The 15,836-nt window shown below is 36.9% G+C and overlaps 1 protein-coding gene across 1 annotated transcript in view; it reads left to right on the top strand.

The window, feature by feature from the left end:
* LOC127222464 (sodium channel protein type 3 subunit alpha) overlaps positions 1-15,836 on the top strand; it is a 105,901-nt gene that overhangs the window by 51,109 nt on the left and 38,956 nt on the right. The window contains exons 13-17 of the mRNA XM_051184560.1: positions 4,484-4,831; positions 5,827-5,959; positions 6,697-6,935; positions 14,021-14,194; positions 15,305-15,661. Of these exons, the coding sequence (XP_051040517.1) occupies positions 4,484-4,831; positions 5,827-5,959; positions 6,697-6,935; positions 14,021-14,194; positions 15,305-15,661 (1,251 nt within the window). The remainder of the gene's footprint in view (positions 1-4,483; positions 4,832-5,826; positions 5,960-6,696; positions 6,936-14,020; positions 14,195-15,304; positions 15,662-15,836) is intronic.

The raw sequence follows: 15,836 nt of genomic DNA on the forward strand, positions 1-15,836 counted from the left end.
GTTAGTCCCATCAAGCAGCAGATATTTACTAAGCATGTTTTGGTTTCTTTTCCAGTAGCTGTGATAAATACTGTAACAAAAGTAATGTAAGTGAGAATGGCTTCATTCTGGCTTATGGCTCCAGGTTATTGTCCATCACTGCGAGGAAGTTAAATGGGCAGGAGCTTGAGAGAACAGGTTCATGGTTCCATAGCCAAGAAACAGAGCAATGATTCTTATGCATGCCACCCACTATTTTTTCCTTCAGTCTAGGACCCGGCTCATGAATAGCATCACTCACAGTTGCTATTGGTATTTTCACCTCAATTAACCCAATTAAGATAATCCTCTACACACATATTCAGAGGCCCATTCCCCTAAGTGATTCAAGATTCTATTTATTTAACAATTAACACTAGTCATTACATTTGTCATTGATGTAACAAAAAGGGCTCTAGATGTTGAAAATGCTTTAATGAAAAATTAGAGTCCATTCACTGATATAATGAAACTTTATTCTGAAGATTGATGCTGTAATCATGTCAAACATGTCACATACTATGTTGGATGGTGATAAACACTGTGGGAACAGGAGCTATATAACTGGAAATAAAACTTCTAATTGGATGGACTAAAAGTGACATTCTAAGATTTGAAGGGGTCATAGAAAGAAACTATACTGTGGGATTTCCTCCCAGGTCTGATGGAAGGAAATTTGCAAAATCTTTTGTGACAATGTGCTCACAATCCTCATAGAGCAATGAGGCTTGGGTGGCTGGTGCAGAGAGAAACACAGAAAGCAATGGCAGAAGGAAGGTGGCTGGTACTTGATATTTTAACATTAAAAGCAAAAGCAGTATGTACATTTGAACAAATCATTTTGAAAGGTACATGAAAGATGACAGATGATGATGGAATAGATAGGTGGACAGCTAGACTGGTAGACTTCCTCAAGAGACGAAGGAATACTGATGAGTGCTGAATCCACAAATCCAACTTGAAAAGAAGGCATCAATACAGGACTCAAGCAGAACTGTGCCAGAGACTCTAGTTTAGCGTGTTAGCTTTGCAGGCATCAAAAGGTTTTCTCTTATGAAGAGAGAATGAAGGCATCACGACAGCAAGCATAAATGGACCGGGCATACTCTTCAAAACAATATTGCAACAAAGCAGAGGGACCATAAATTATGGGCACCCTGTCCTGCTCTACTGATATGAATTTAACTGCTATTTTATGATTATTGCATTACATACTTTTATTGGCATAATACATAGTCATTGTACCACATGAAAAATTAGTTCTAAGTATAGTTCAAAATCCCTCAGGATTTTGACCCTGGTGTTTGGACACACTGGAGCCATTGATTTTAAATCAGAGGCTTATAGCCATAACCAAATATAGATGTGGATATAGTTAAGCTCTGATGTGGAACAGATGAATATTTCCAACAAAAATTCATTCCACATAGTCTACTAAAACACGTTAGTTCCTTGTATCTACATCATTCTCAACCCACATTGGGTTGTGTCACAAAGAATCAATACTTACTTTCCCTTTTATTATTGAAAATTAAGAAAATGTCCACACTTATCTTTTTAGAACAGAAGAAAACAAAATAAAGCCAACACCTGTAATTTATGTTCTGATTGGCATGAGGCATGAGAAATGGTCTTTTAGTTCATCATAAAAGCTCTTTCTCCAGAGAATAGCTTGCCACAGCTGTGGGTATTCCCTTAACTCTGCCACATCTTCAAGAGTGTTATTTTTAGTTTATTTTCTCTGAATACTATTTTTGTTATCTTCTTTTTCAGGCTCTGTTGCCTTGAAAGCTGTGCCCACACCCATTATTATACTTTCCAAAGAGTGAAAAGAAGTTTCAAATAAACTCAAAGATCAGGAACGCCTCTGAAAAATACCCTAACATAAAAGCATGCCAATTAAAAGCATGTTTAGATATGTTATAGATGTAAAAACACACAAGCAGATTTTTCACTTTCCAGGGACAGTTTTAGAGCACAAATATATTTAGATTATTGTACCTAACCATCCTAGAAATTAACGTAAGACATACTAGAGTAAAATGTAAGTTTATACTTCTCTGAGTATAGACATCCACCTGGGTTTGGAATCAGATAGAATGTGGGTTAAAAATCCAAGTTACTGAATCACATCTACTATGTCTTCACAGTGTGTGTGTGTGTGTGTGTGTGTGTGTGTGTGTGTGTGTGTACCTATAGCAAAACACCTGAGACTGGGTGTGGTTTATACAGCTCCATATTTTGATGTATTGTCTGGAAGCTGGAGCATGACAATGGCCTCACCCTGCTTTCTGGGGGAGCCTTTGTGAGTGGAAGTGCAAATGTCTTTTTACAGAAGGGATAAGAGAGGACTTAATTCTGTGATATGTAACTCAAGAAAACATTAATTCATTCATGAGGGTTCCATCTCTGAACACTACCCCATGATGGAATCATGTTTCCAACAGTTGAACTTTCTTTGGTACATGTGTTTAAATGTACTGAGTCAGAATTCCGAATTTAATTTCCTGAAAATAGGTATTTTCAATATACAAAGTGATTTGTTTGTGAAGTTTCAAACACTCATTCTAAGCCAATATTTATTATGTATGTTGAGTGTGAGATTATGCATTCAGCATTCTTTATTAAAATGAAGGACACAGTTTTTGATTCCATGGAAGAGGAATCAGTCTAACCCATGCCTACCTCTGGTTCCACTTGCTTGTTTGAACTGAGTGCTGCAGGGACACAATACAGGTTAGGCTCACTCTAGATCTGCTGGATCCTACAGAGAATTTAGCCAAGAAAAGACACATTGCACAATGAAATGAACCTTTACAGAGCTTCCAAAGGACAAAGAGGGTCATTTGGGGCAAGTCACAAAAACAAAGCTAACAATGGGACCCACGACTATCAGGCTTAGCTATTTAGGCAAAGACATTTAAAAAAAATCTGAATCTGATTTCCCTGTGTTTTCTCCACTTGGCTCATATTTTGTTTTTATACTGGAGAAGAAAAGGGAAGTTCAAACTAGTTGCTGCCAGCATGTATTTAACATATCAACATATGCATATATTAGTCTCTTCTGCTTGGGTTTTTGAGACAGAATCTTGCTATGTAACACAGATTGTCCATCGTCCTGCTTCTGCTTTCCAAGTCCTAGTACAATAAGTATGTGCCTCCATGCCCATGCCTGGCTACATGGTGCATGAATGTTCAGTGTGTGTCTCTGTGTATGTGTTCTGGCACACATGAGTGTGTGTGTGTGTGTGTGTGTGTGTGTTTTATGAAGAGATGAGGTATGAGGGGCAAGGGATAACAGCAAGAAAGGAAGCAAAAAGAAATACTATTATTAGTGATGGGGATGCAAACAATATTCCATTGCCTGACCAGGGGTAAAAATTATCACCATAGTAAAGTTGATCCTTAGTTATTCATTGCAGTTTAAAATCCATTCAGATTGTCAAAGAAAGATCTAAATTACATGTTCTTTCCTGTCGTTACAGAACAATTTACCAGTTTGTAAATGTGCATGATAAACAATGTTGTGTGCTGTGGATGTAGCCCAGTGGTATATGATTGCCTTGCCAATACTGAGCAAGCCAGGAGATGTATTGCCCAGCACAACAAGGAAAAAAAAATCAAGAGCATCTATGATATCTTCATTTTCATTTATCTAGCTCTCATTGATGTAATTAACATAATGTCACACAAGAATCATCTTTGTTCCAGTCATATTATACACCTTGGATCTTTAAGCTAGTAATAAATTTTTAGTAGGCAAAGTACCATAGAGAGCACTGAAGTCCTCTTACATTTGCTGTGACATGTAGACCCTCAGATCAAGTGAATAACTGGTCACCCTGTTGGAAATTGTTAAAAAAAAATGTGGAAGGCAAGTTCTGTGTTATGACTCTGATATACATAGAGACAAGTCTAGAGACCTTCCTGATAGAATCCAGAAGAGAAAAAAGACACAATGAAGTATTTTTTAATACTGTAGTTATCAAGATGGTTTGGTATAAGTACATTTAGAACTTGGTATAAATATTTAGAATCTGAACTAACAGTTTTACTTGAGTCAATTCCCCCCCCCCCCATGTTGCATGCCCTTCAGATGCCAGCACTGAGAAATGGAAGCTGCCTCCTCCTTGAATCTTCCCATTTCACTTGTATTGTGATAGCACACTCCATCTCACAGTGCTAGAGTGAAGCTCAGATGCAGGACTCATAAAGTTAGTCAGTTGTGGACCAGGAGTCTTAGAGTGGCATGCTTTATAATTAAATGTACACTGACATTTGCACTATGATCTTCAATACAAAAATGAAAGCACGTGTTCTCCATGAACTCCATTACGTGTAATTAAGAACAAGCTGACACCAACCTAAAAAACAAGTGGTTTCTGCAATTTTGAGATTTTTATTAAATAATAATGTTCCACCATGCCCCTTTCCCCGATCTCTTCCTTGCTTGCTTTCTCCTCAGTCTCTCTTGAGTATCCGTGGCTCCCTGTTTTCCCCAAGACGCAATAGCAAAACGAGCATTTTCAGCTTCAGAGGCCGGACGAAGGACGTGGGGTCTGAAAATGACTTTGCGGATGATGAGCACAGCACCTTTGAAGATAGCGAGAGCAGGAGAGACTCGCTGTTTGTGCCGCACAGACCTGGAGAGCGACGCAACAGTAACGTTAGTCAGGCCAGTATGTCATCCAGGATGGTGCCAGGGCTTCCAGCAAATGGGAAGATGCACAGCACTGTGGATTGCAATGGTGTGGTTTCCTTGGTGGGTGGACCGTCAGCTCTTACGTCACCTACTGGACAACTTCCGCCAGAGGTGATAATACATAAACCAGCTACTACTGACACTTTACTTCAATTTGAAAAAATAAAAAATAAATAAAGATGCAGGCCTGGGCAGCTGTGCCTGTTCTGTGACCCTACTTTCTCCAAATGAAAGTGCTTAAAAGTAACACATGATTAAGTGAATAAAAAAACAAAACAAAAAGACACACATGACTTGTGTGGAACTATTAGCTTTTCAGGTTAAAAGTACTTAGAATTTAGAGTCTGAGGTAAAATGCAAACCTGCAGCTTCAGTAGATTTACCACAAATACCATATAATTAGCACTTTCACAATCAAATCTTTATCAACATTTCCCTTAAATTATATAATCATTCATCAGCTCATATCCTGAAATGTTTGTCTTCTCAAAATTAAATATTGTAATAACTGATGTATTGACAATGGACAGTTTTACACAACTGTCAATATTATAGGATTATTTGAAAAATTATTGCAAAATAAAATTGTTGATTATAGAATGGCATATGGAAATAAATAAATCTCAGGAAAGCACACACATTTCATTGTACATCTGTGTTTGTGCATGGAAAAACAAATGGCCCATATATGTCAGTTTGTCAATATAGCCTCAAAGAAAATAAACCAGCCTTGAGACTATATAATAATATTTAGTTTTGTGGGAAGATTCACCTATTCCTCACTTCTATAAGTTGAAAACTAATTTGTAATTGAATGAAAAGTAGTTACAGCATGCTTATAAAATAATTTCTCCCCAAGTATTGTCATGTTAAAATTGCTCGTGTAAAACAATTGCTCTATACAACTGCATAGAGCCAGTGAAAGTTTGTCAAAGGATCTGTGGTCTTTAAAAAATGTGTTTATAATAATATATTTAATGTCTTATTATTACTTGAGATTGTTACCTAAAAACCTTGCATGAAGCATGATTTTCCAGACAGATGCTATATATTCTCATGCTATCCTTGGAGAAGGGTGGTTTGAGCCATCAGTATTTGGTTTGCAGGGCACCACCACTGAAACCGAAGTCAGGAAGAGAAGGCTAAGCTCTTACCAGATTTCAATGGAAATGCTGGAGGACTCCTCTGGAAGACAGAGAGCCATGAGCATAGCCAGCATCCTGACCAACACCATGGAGGGTGAGATGCAGGCTTCAAGAGCCATTTTACGTGACTGCTCTGAATATCCCTTCTTTCTCCAGACCCCTTAATGACTTCTCATATATAGAATTGTGTTGCAGATATACTTATGTGAAAGAGTACATCTTTCGTATTGGTTATAAAAAATAAGTATTGAACGATTTTTCTTTCACTTAGATCCCTACCTTGCCTGTATAGTGGCATTTCACAACTTGATATCATATCATTGATGACTTATTCTAATGTTACATTGCCCAACAGAGTAAGCCCTTCTCCATTCAGCCTGCACATGTCAATGATGTTAGGGTTAGTGAATGATAGCAATGAATTGGACAAAGCCAAGCCTGTTTTTCATCCAAACAAGGTCCCTTCCTTTGTCATCCATATTCACAATTATAAAATTTCTCTAAAGTACACTTGACACAAACATTTGGAGATTTTATTCACTATTTAACACCCCATAAAATTTATTTTAAAAGTTCTATTTGATTGTGATATTATTCCATTTTTGTTCAATTATTACTTATTTTGAAATAGAATATTAAATTTTTATATTTAAAAAGAGAAAGAAGTTCAATATTAGTATACTATTTGATGGATATTTTATATAGTCCATTAATCCCAGTAACACAAACATGTGTGCCTAAGAATCAGCATTAGTTTTACCATGTCATTTACTATGAAAAAGAATTAATTTTTACTGTTATTTACTACTTTTCTTCTTTATTACCCACCAGAACTTGAAGAATCTAGACAGAAGTGTCCACCGTGCTGGTATAGATTTGCCAATGTGTTTTTGATCTGGGACTGCTGCGATGCATGGCTAAAAGTGAAGCATCTTGTGAATTTAATTGTGATGGATCCATTTGTTGATCTTGCCATAACAATTTGTATTGTATTAAATACCCTATTTATGGCCATGGAGCACTATCCCATGACTGAGCAGTTCAGCAGTGTGTTGACTGTGGGAAACCTGGTAAGTGCTGTAGGTGATGAAGCAATGAAAGAGAAAAATACCATCTTTGATGTTCCAAACTGAAAATTTTATCTTCTTTCTTCGCAAGAAGAGACATCTAAAGGACTATTACAACACACCTTATATAGGATCTGCATTTCAACTCTTGCTGAGGCTAATTATGTAGGACAATAACCATGGTGTCCAGAGTTGTAAACTCCTCACACTTTAGAGGCTTACATGTGGGAAATGAAGGTTCAGAGGAAACACAAGATCCACAGGGTTTAAACTTACAGAACCATATGCATTGAATAAATTTCTATTTTTAAAAGGCACAACCGTTTAGAAGTGAATAACTTAAGAATAAATAGCTTCAGTGGTATTCATCCAATAGAGAAAATAGTTGGTAAAAATACGCATGTAGGACTCTCAATATGTGAAGGTAACTAACTAGTCATAGGGAAGATTATACTTAGAGATATTTTTTTTTGAAAAATAAGATTTCATGCTTTTTAAGACCTTAAAACTGGCATCAGTTAACTTGTTCTTCCTAGAATACACCTTGAATTTGGTTGTGACAAAATTGACTCATCTATTTCAAGATGATTCATAACAGTCAAAATCATTTTGGCAACCTGTAACATACCTTTAAAATCATCCTTAAGCCTGTGAGCAGCAAATAACTCAGTATAGAGTTCATTGCCCGTTACAAAGTACTGATAAATATTTTGATATTTAATCATCAGCAGGCAAATACCTGGCTGCTTTGTGTTCCTGTGAAGGCTGCTGAGGCCTTGCAAGACTCCCAGGATGGGCCTGACTGGGACAGTGAGGGAATAGAGAAAAGACAGACACAGATTAGGTGGGATTGGATAGAATGGGCTCTCTGCTAGAGAAACATCAGTCCCTGGAAGCTCAGAATGTTTAACATAGAGAGTTGAACAGAGAGTTGGAGTAATTGCATGTAGCTCAACAAGGACACAAGGTTATTAATACAGATAAACATGGAGGCAGGATTATTCAATACAGCTTAATCAAGGTGGCAGATTTAGTAGATATTGTCTGCATACACTATCAACATCCACACGTAGACCAAAGGAAGGCTTTGCCTTTCTTTTGAGCCTTATTCCAGGAAGAAGGCTTTGCCATTTTTTCCTCGTGGGTCTGAAGCTAAGCTGGCTCATGTCAACAATCCACATTTACTCAGGACCTCATACACTCAGGGCTTCCTCTGCTTTTTGCTTCCCACAGAAGGCCATGAACTAACCAACCAAAGACTTAAAATAGTTTTATCTATTTGATTTTAGTTAACTTCCTCTTTGGAACATCCAGTCATGGTCAAAATTTGGAAAACTGCATGGAAGGAGACTTAGATTATTTAAAGATGTTAGTTTTCACTGAACATGGATGGTTTGCAATCTGGTTCATTAAGATCCAATACTTTGAATATGCATCTGCATAACATTATTTAGTACTATTTTCATGCTGCTATCAATGCCTTTTGGAGGACCCACAAATTATGATCTTGAACATATCTTAGAGGCATTCTGAGCATCAAAGCACATACTATAGCAAACCCTGTGCAGCTCAGGATTTCCCAAGCTCATTTTAAGAAGAAAAACTCTAAGCACCAGGTCTACTGTCCTCAGAGTACCTAAGTCTATGTATTTTGCTTCTCTATGGAACAATGACTACTCCATTCTTGTCCTAGCAGTAGCTAGCATCATGGTACAACTGCAGTGCACTTCACAAAGTCACAACAAAGCTTTTATTCTAACACAGGATTGAAGAAAAATACATTTATGTTTCAGCTATCCTTTTCATTTAGTTGAGTTGAATTGCCTTTGTTTCTGTGTAAAGATATACATTTCCCCATAAAACCATAAAACATGAACATGAATGATAATTGTGCCTTCTGTACCTTTGGGCTCCATGAGTGTTTTTACTTACTTACTTATTTATTTATTTAACAGTTTGGGTTGAGACATAAATTTGTTCTTAGATTGAATGCATCAAATTTAGTACTAATTAATAACTATTATATGAAAGACAGTAAGAGAATGTTAATGAGTATCTTCATTTTCCTCTGAAGAATCCTTAATGCCTAATGTTCAGAAATGTTTTCCAAAAGCTGTGAGGGATACCTGAATCCTTACTGTCATTTCTAGGAAGTACTTTATAACTGGATTACATAATTCTCTTCCAAGGAATCACAAGTAGAAGTGGATGTGCTTGGCTTGCTAAGGCCTGAAGCTGATTGCATTATTCCTTCTGATTAAAGGATGCTAATCAGGACTTTAAGTTGTAGGGATCTTCAATTGTGACTATCAAATGTACTCTGTAAAACAACCTTTCTTGTTTTAAGGCAGACAACCTATTATCCCTATCAGTTTTACACTAGAAATCCCCAATCTTTAGGGATATAAAGCATTGCACCCCCAAAATAAGGTGATTAGAAGCAGACATGGTAGCAGACACTGAAAAACCTAGGTCAGCAGGACCTACATAGTTAAGATTCTGAGTCAAAAGGAAGGAGAGAGATGGAGAGAAAGAAAGGGAGTGTGTGAAGAGAAGTCCTAAGGTTCTTGATAATTTCAAAGTATTGTGGAAGTGACCCCATGAGTCTCATTGGTAGAAAAGGCTAACTCATTGTAAATGTAATGCCTCACCCACAAAAATATTCCATTCTGTCTTATTCTACTTCATTCCCACTCGAACTTCTGTAGAGTTTCAGTTTGATAGTTGAGTTTACATACATTATTAGTTAAAACCTTCCTTTTACTATCTCAAGTGCACTTAGAGGATGGGGAAGGGAATTACCCTCATCAAACAGAAAAGATGAAGGACCAAACATTGTGAAGAGTGATGGTGCAGCTAAGATGTAGGAACTGGTCGTGGATACAGTTTGAATATTTTCTGCATCTAGAGTAGCTCACAGGTATTACATCTCACATTATTTAGATAAGAAAAAGATAAATTTCATTTTGAATTCCATTTCAAAGTTTTCATGACAGAACTATGTTGGGAATATTACAAAGACAGTCATTTCTGGGATAACCATCCTGGGAAGGAGTAGGTGTGGCAATTTGAAAACATGGCAGTCTTAAGTAGACATAAAGATGGAGAAATTAGTCCCACCAGAAGGAGGAAAAGGTATGTTGGGAAGGTGATGGCATAAATATGCATACTGATAAGTCACCTCATCCTCTTTGTGCTGTTTGACTCAAGAAAGCATCCACCTTTGTCTTCAACTTTGACACCTACCATGTTGTGATACTGTTTTGTTCCTGATAATTTTCTTGATAATGCCAATCATTCCATCCCTGACACTTTCTGAGACCCCTATTATTGATTATTGGACTCCTTACATCATTTATGGTGTTTCTCACTCAATATTTTTACATTCCAGCAACTTCAGGGATGATATATTCTGCAGCATGAGCTTTATTCTGTTCTGTGTGCCCAACTGTCATAGGTCATTGCTTTAAGGACTGTGTGGTCACAGCTGAATGGCCATCTTTCCCACAGTTTATTAGAAGTGCTATCAGCCTCACTTCAATTTTGTGCTACCTTTAACAGGGACAGAGCTACTAGAACTTAGATTTTCCTTTACTTCCCATATATACTTGACATGAAAATCCATTATTCCTTCTTTCAAGCTATTTATCTTTTACTCTTAAAACCTTTAAAATATTTCTAGTACCAATATGTTGTTTTCTGTATAATCACCCTCAGACACAACAGAAAAAAAGCCTTGTCACAACACCACACACATGCCACACATTGGATTATGTATTTAAACATGTATCTGTTCATTGTTTTATGCATCCACATCTAGAGAGTTCTCATGTCTCAGTTCATAGTCTTCCAAGTTCCACTTCCTCCTCTCTCTCCTAACATGGCATTCAGCCTACACTAAGTAATTTTACCTTCATCCCTAATGAACTTCCTTACTCTTGAAGCTGTGGTTTTTCCATCTGTTGTGAGTTTCTCACTAGTAGACCCTGGATCACATCTTGTTTTGTGTCATCTCCTATGTCTACACTGAAGTTCCTCAATAAACAAATGGCTGGTTGTTACTACTCCAAAAGAGGCTGCTTCAGACATCAGGCTTTGGAAAAATAACACATGCTTTAAAACCAACAGACAGCATGACCTGACTATAGATGTCATTGTAGATGACTAATATCGTCTCTGGAAAAGTACAATGCTCTGAGCCTTGTTTTATTATTATTATTATTGAAATGGATGTAATGATACCCATCTGTGAGGTTTTGTGGCAGGTCAAATGAGGTAATGTGAATGAATCTAGCATTGTGCCTAACATCTAGCTTGTACTCATTGAACTGATTCCTTCCTCCCACAAGTATACCATTAACCTCTTGAACTTTTCATTGAAGTTTGAATGGAAAATATTTCTGCTCTTAGCGCTTATTATGTTTTTCCCAGGATATTGGGAAGTTGGGGGAAATTGAACAAATGAGAAATATTTGGGAAACTTTCCAGAATATGAAGGAAATTGACATTTCATGGACTTCCAATGTTGCATATGTCAGCATAGAATGATACAACTTGGGTAAAAGAATAATCAAGTGGCAAATCACAAGTTGATGGCTTCAAGTCTGAATCTTAATACAAGAGTTCATTTGCCCTAAATTATACATCATAGATGATAGATGGTTATATTTTGGTGGGAGTTTATTAAAACTCACCTATTAAAATAAATGTTAATTTCAACATACTAGTCTATTGTTGCTCAAATAATTATGTAGAGACTTATATATGGAACCATAAAAGTATTGGCTGAATTAAGAACAAAAGAATAGAAAGGGGTTATGGAACCTTCTGTTTTGACTTTGATCAAGGAGTCCACTTTTTTGCAGTCTGTTTCTACAGTACATAAACATTACATCACTTCCCTGATGATCGGGTTAATTCAATTTGAGTATCTGGAGACCTAAAATCCTCTGCTGAGTCTCTCTCTGGTACATCATATTTTCACAGGAGGTTATTTTCTTTTTTCCTCCAGCCATTTTAAATTCAAGCTCCAAGTATAGGGGTCCTAGAAACCACAGAGAGTCTACACATTGCATTCTATTAGAGAATCTTCTTTACCAATTTACCTGACTAAAACTACAAGAAAACCTACTGCATTAGCATTATTTTGGTGACACGGCAGAATTTAATGGGAAAATGCCTGTGTAGCATGAATAATAAAAACCCAGAGACAGATATGGGGGTCAAGCTGACGATCAGAGAAGCAAAGCATCCAGCCACTAGAGTGTTGTCACCTCTACCAATGCTCAGAGCAAAGTAGTGATCCACTCAACCTCAGATTGCATCTGTATTCTGCACTGATCTCCAACAAGCCTCAGAATCTTAGACTGCTCTCTGAGACTGCACAGAATTCCTTATATACTCTCTAGTGCTGGGAATAAAGGTGTGAGCTCTGTTAATATTTTAGACTGATTCACTCTCGTGTAGTCCTGAGTGGGTTTCAACCCACAGAGAGCCATCTGCCTTTGTTTCCTGAGTCCTGGGATTAAAGGTGTGTGCCCCCACTGCCTAGCTCAATGGATAACTAGTATGGCTGGCTTTGCATTCTGATCCCCAGGCAAGCTTTGTTAAATTATAAACAATATATCACCACATGCCTATAATTTTGAAATGAAAATATTTGTTCAAATATTAAGGAGAACATCCATAGTGGCATTATATTTTAGATGAAAGTTTGACTTTGAGATATCCATCTGCTAGCTGCAGGAGAGCTAGTCATCTCAGCAGACCTGAAAGTATTCGTTTTGATTTTCTGTAAGAAGAAGTATTGAGGATCATTTAGCTAAAGAGTTGCTAGCTTGTTTTAATGCATTTCTATCATCAGGGTGCCTATTTCAAATAATATCTGCTTCTGAAAGTTTTACAGAAATCAAATATGTATGCATTAGAACTGATTTTGAATTCACCAGGGACTACTATTTGTCGAAAAAAAATCCCATGGTGAACTATTATATAAAATGAAAACATTATTTTCAAAATTCCACCTTGCTTACAATACATTTTACTTCTATATAAGTGAACAATGTGACTAACATCGGTTAAGCTATGTTTTTGGAACTGATATTTCCTTTTAAAATATTTGTACAATTTAAAAATGAGATATTAGCTGTCTTTATGCTTTTATAAGAGAGGGTCTGGATTCTTTTTAAAAGGTACAATGGTTTAAGATACTAATTGATTCTAATAAATTTATTTTGACAGAGATTCTCAAGATAATGGTAACTTTGACTTTACCATCATAAAATAGAGCTTTTACCTATACAGAATTAGAATGACTATTTTTAAAGATTTTCACAAGAATAATTTCATAGCCTTTCTCATTCACTTCTGCTCTTATTGCCTGTGGTTTCAAGTTTGAAATCAATGTTTAATGTGATCTGGGTTTTTTGTTTGTTTGTTTCTATTGTCAAATACACATTCCTTCCAGACATTCACTGTATTACTCTTAATTATTGATGTGTAATACCGAGGATATTCTCCTGCTTGTTCTAATTAAATCTATTAATCCATTAACTTTAATTCTGAGGCAGGCAGCCAAAGACCATTATTACAAAACAATTGTGGCACACTCTTTTGTTTCAGGAATGTTTATAAAATGTAGAAAAGAAATACTACCACTTCAAGGAAATTACAAAATTTATAAGTAAAATGTATGTGCTTACCAATTTCAAGTAATTTTTAGTAACCAATAATATGTGAATTTATTTCCTATAATGCATTTTGTAAACATTACAAAAAGTAAATGCACTGCTTTGTAGAAGCATAATGGACCACAACGACAATAATGCCCCAGCTATTATCCAGTATGAGACTGAAAATGCTCACAGTGAAAGGTCTTAAAGTTTGTTTCCCCTAGAAACCCAGCTGATTTGTTAAATATGACAGATCTATTTAGCACAATGATGGCTTGTGGGGAAAATGCTAAGCCGGTATTGATTTGTTGAATTTACAAGTCAGATATTTGTGTTTGTTGTGATGTAATGCTCTTTGTGATTTCTTGCAGCATCCATGCTCAGCAGTGATGTGCCCCCCCCTCTGTTTCCTTGCAGGTGTTCACTGGGATCTTCACAGCCGAAATGGTCCTAAAAATCATAGCCATGGATCCCTATTACTATTTCCAAGAGGGATGGAATATCTTTGATGGAATCATTGTTAGCCTGAGTTTAATGGAGCTTGGCCTGGCAAATGTGGAGGGGCTGTCTGTGCTCCGTTCCTTCAGACTGGTACCTCCCTGTTGTTCATGCCCTATCTCTCCTTAGCATAGCATTTATTTTTAAGTGTATGTAATATAATGATCATAGTTTGTAAAATAACATTGATAAGTACACCAAGGCGATATCCTTAGAAAATATGTAAGTACAGCCTCTGAAGATAATTGTAATTTACTTTCTAACAGTAATAAAAATGATTGAAATACTCCACAATTCAATATGTAGGAGACATAGCAAACATATATTTTGTTTCTAAATTGGTTTTATATTCTGAACTTGTTTTCACTTTATATCTGTAAGCTGAGGGAAAAAAAAAAGGAAAAAAAAAAGGCAGAAAGGCAAATAAAAATGTTAAGCCACAATTAATGCTGGGTTTTTAATCAAACCGACTTTTTTTTTTTCATCTTCCTTCCTTCCTTCCTTTGTTTTGTATTAATTTCATTTTACATTCCAACCACAGTTCTCCTTCCCACCCTCCTCCTGTCCCCTCTCGCCCCCACCCCCAAGCCCACTCCACATCCACACCTCCCAAAGAGTAAGTCCCTTCATGAGGAATCAACAAAGCCTGGCACGTTAAGTAGAGGCAGGACCAAGCCCCTTACCACTGCATTAAGGCTGAGCATGGCATCCCACCACAGAGGAACTACCCTTGAGTATGTGGGAAGCCAGGAATAGTGGTGCATATCTCTAATTCCAGCACTCCGGGGGTAGAGGCGGAAGTATTAGCTCAGAATTACCCTCAGTTACACTGCAAATTTGAAGCCAGCCTAGGCTACATTGAGACTGTCTCCAAAACCAAGACAAAACAAAACAAATTCAACACATACAAAAATGTGGAATTTTAAACAATGATATCATAAAATCATTCTGAATTATAGCAAAACTATTTACTAAAAGTACCTTTTAGTTGAAAATTTTGTAAATATATATATATATATATATATATATATACACACATTTGAAATTGAACAAAGCTCTTAAAAGTCAAATTAGCTTATTTGACTTTTATTTGAAAATAGATGTGTAGTATTAATCACTTTTGATCTGGATCTACATCATAATCGACTCATAAAACAATAGTCTGGCTTCCAAATGTACTAAATTTCATTTTATTTGATACAGCTGCGAGTCTTCAAGTTGGCAAAGTCCTGGCCCACACTGAATATGCTCATCAAGATCATCGGCAATTCGGTGGGCGCACTGGGAAACCTGACCCTGGTGTTGGCCATCATTGTCTTCATTTTTGCCGTGGTCGGCATGCAGCTGTTTGGAAAGAGCTACAAGGAGTGTGTCTGCAAAATCAATGAGGATTGCACGCTCCCGCGCTGGCACATGAATGACTTCTTCCACTCCTTCCTGATCGTGTTCCGAGTGTTGTGTGGAGAGTGGATAGAGACCATGTGGGACTGCATGGAGGTCGCTGGCCAGACCATGTGCCTCATTGTATTCATGTTGGTCATGGTGATTGGGAACCTCGTGGTATGTATACTCTGCAGATGCTCATAAATAAGAATGAGTTTGGGCTGTAGGTAATATGGTGGCTTAAGCAATAAATTTTTCTCCAATTTTACTGCCAGTGGCTGAGAGTCAAATCCCCCTATAAGCGGTCCCTGAAGGAACATCTTATTTAAATTCCCTGGGGTTGGAGCCCCTG

The sequence above is a fragment of the Phodopus roborovskii genome, unplaced genomic scaffold (genome assembly GCF_943737965.1).
Source record: "Phodopus roborovskii unplaced genomic scaffold, PHOROB, whole genome shotgun sequence".
NCBI classification, from domain to species: Eukaryota; Metazoa; Chordata; class Mammalia; order Rodentia; family Cricetidae; genus Phodopus; species Phodopus roborovskii.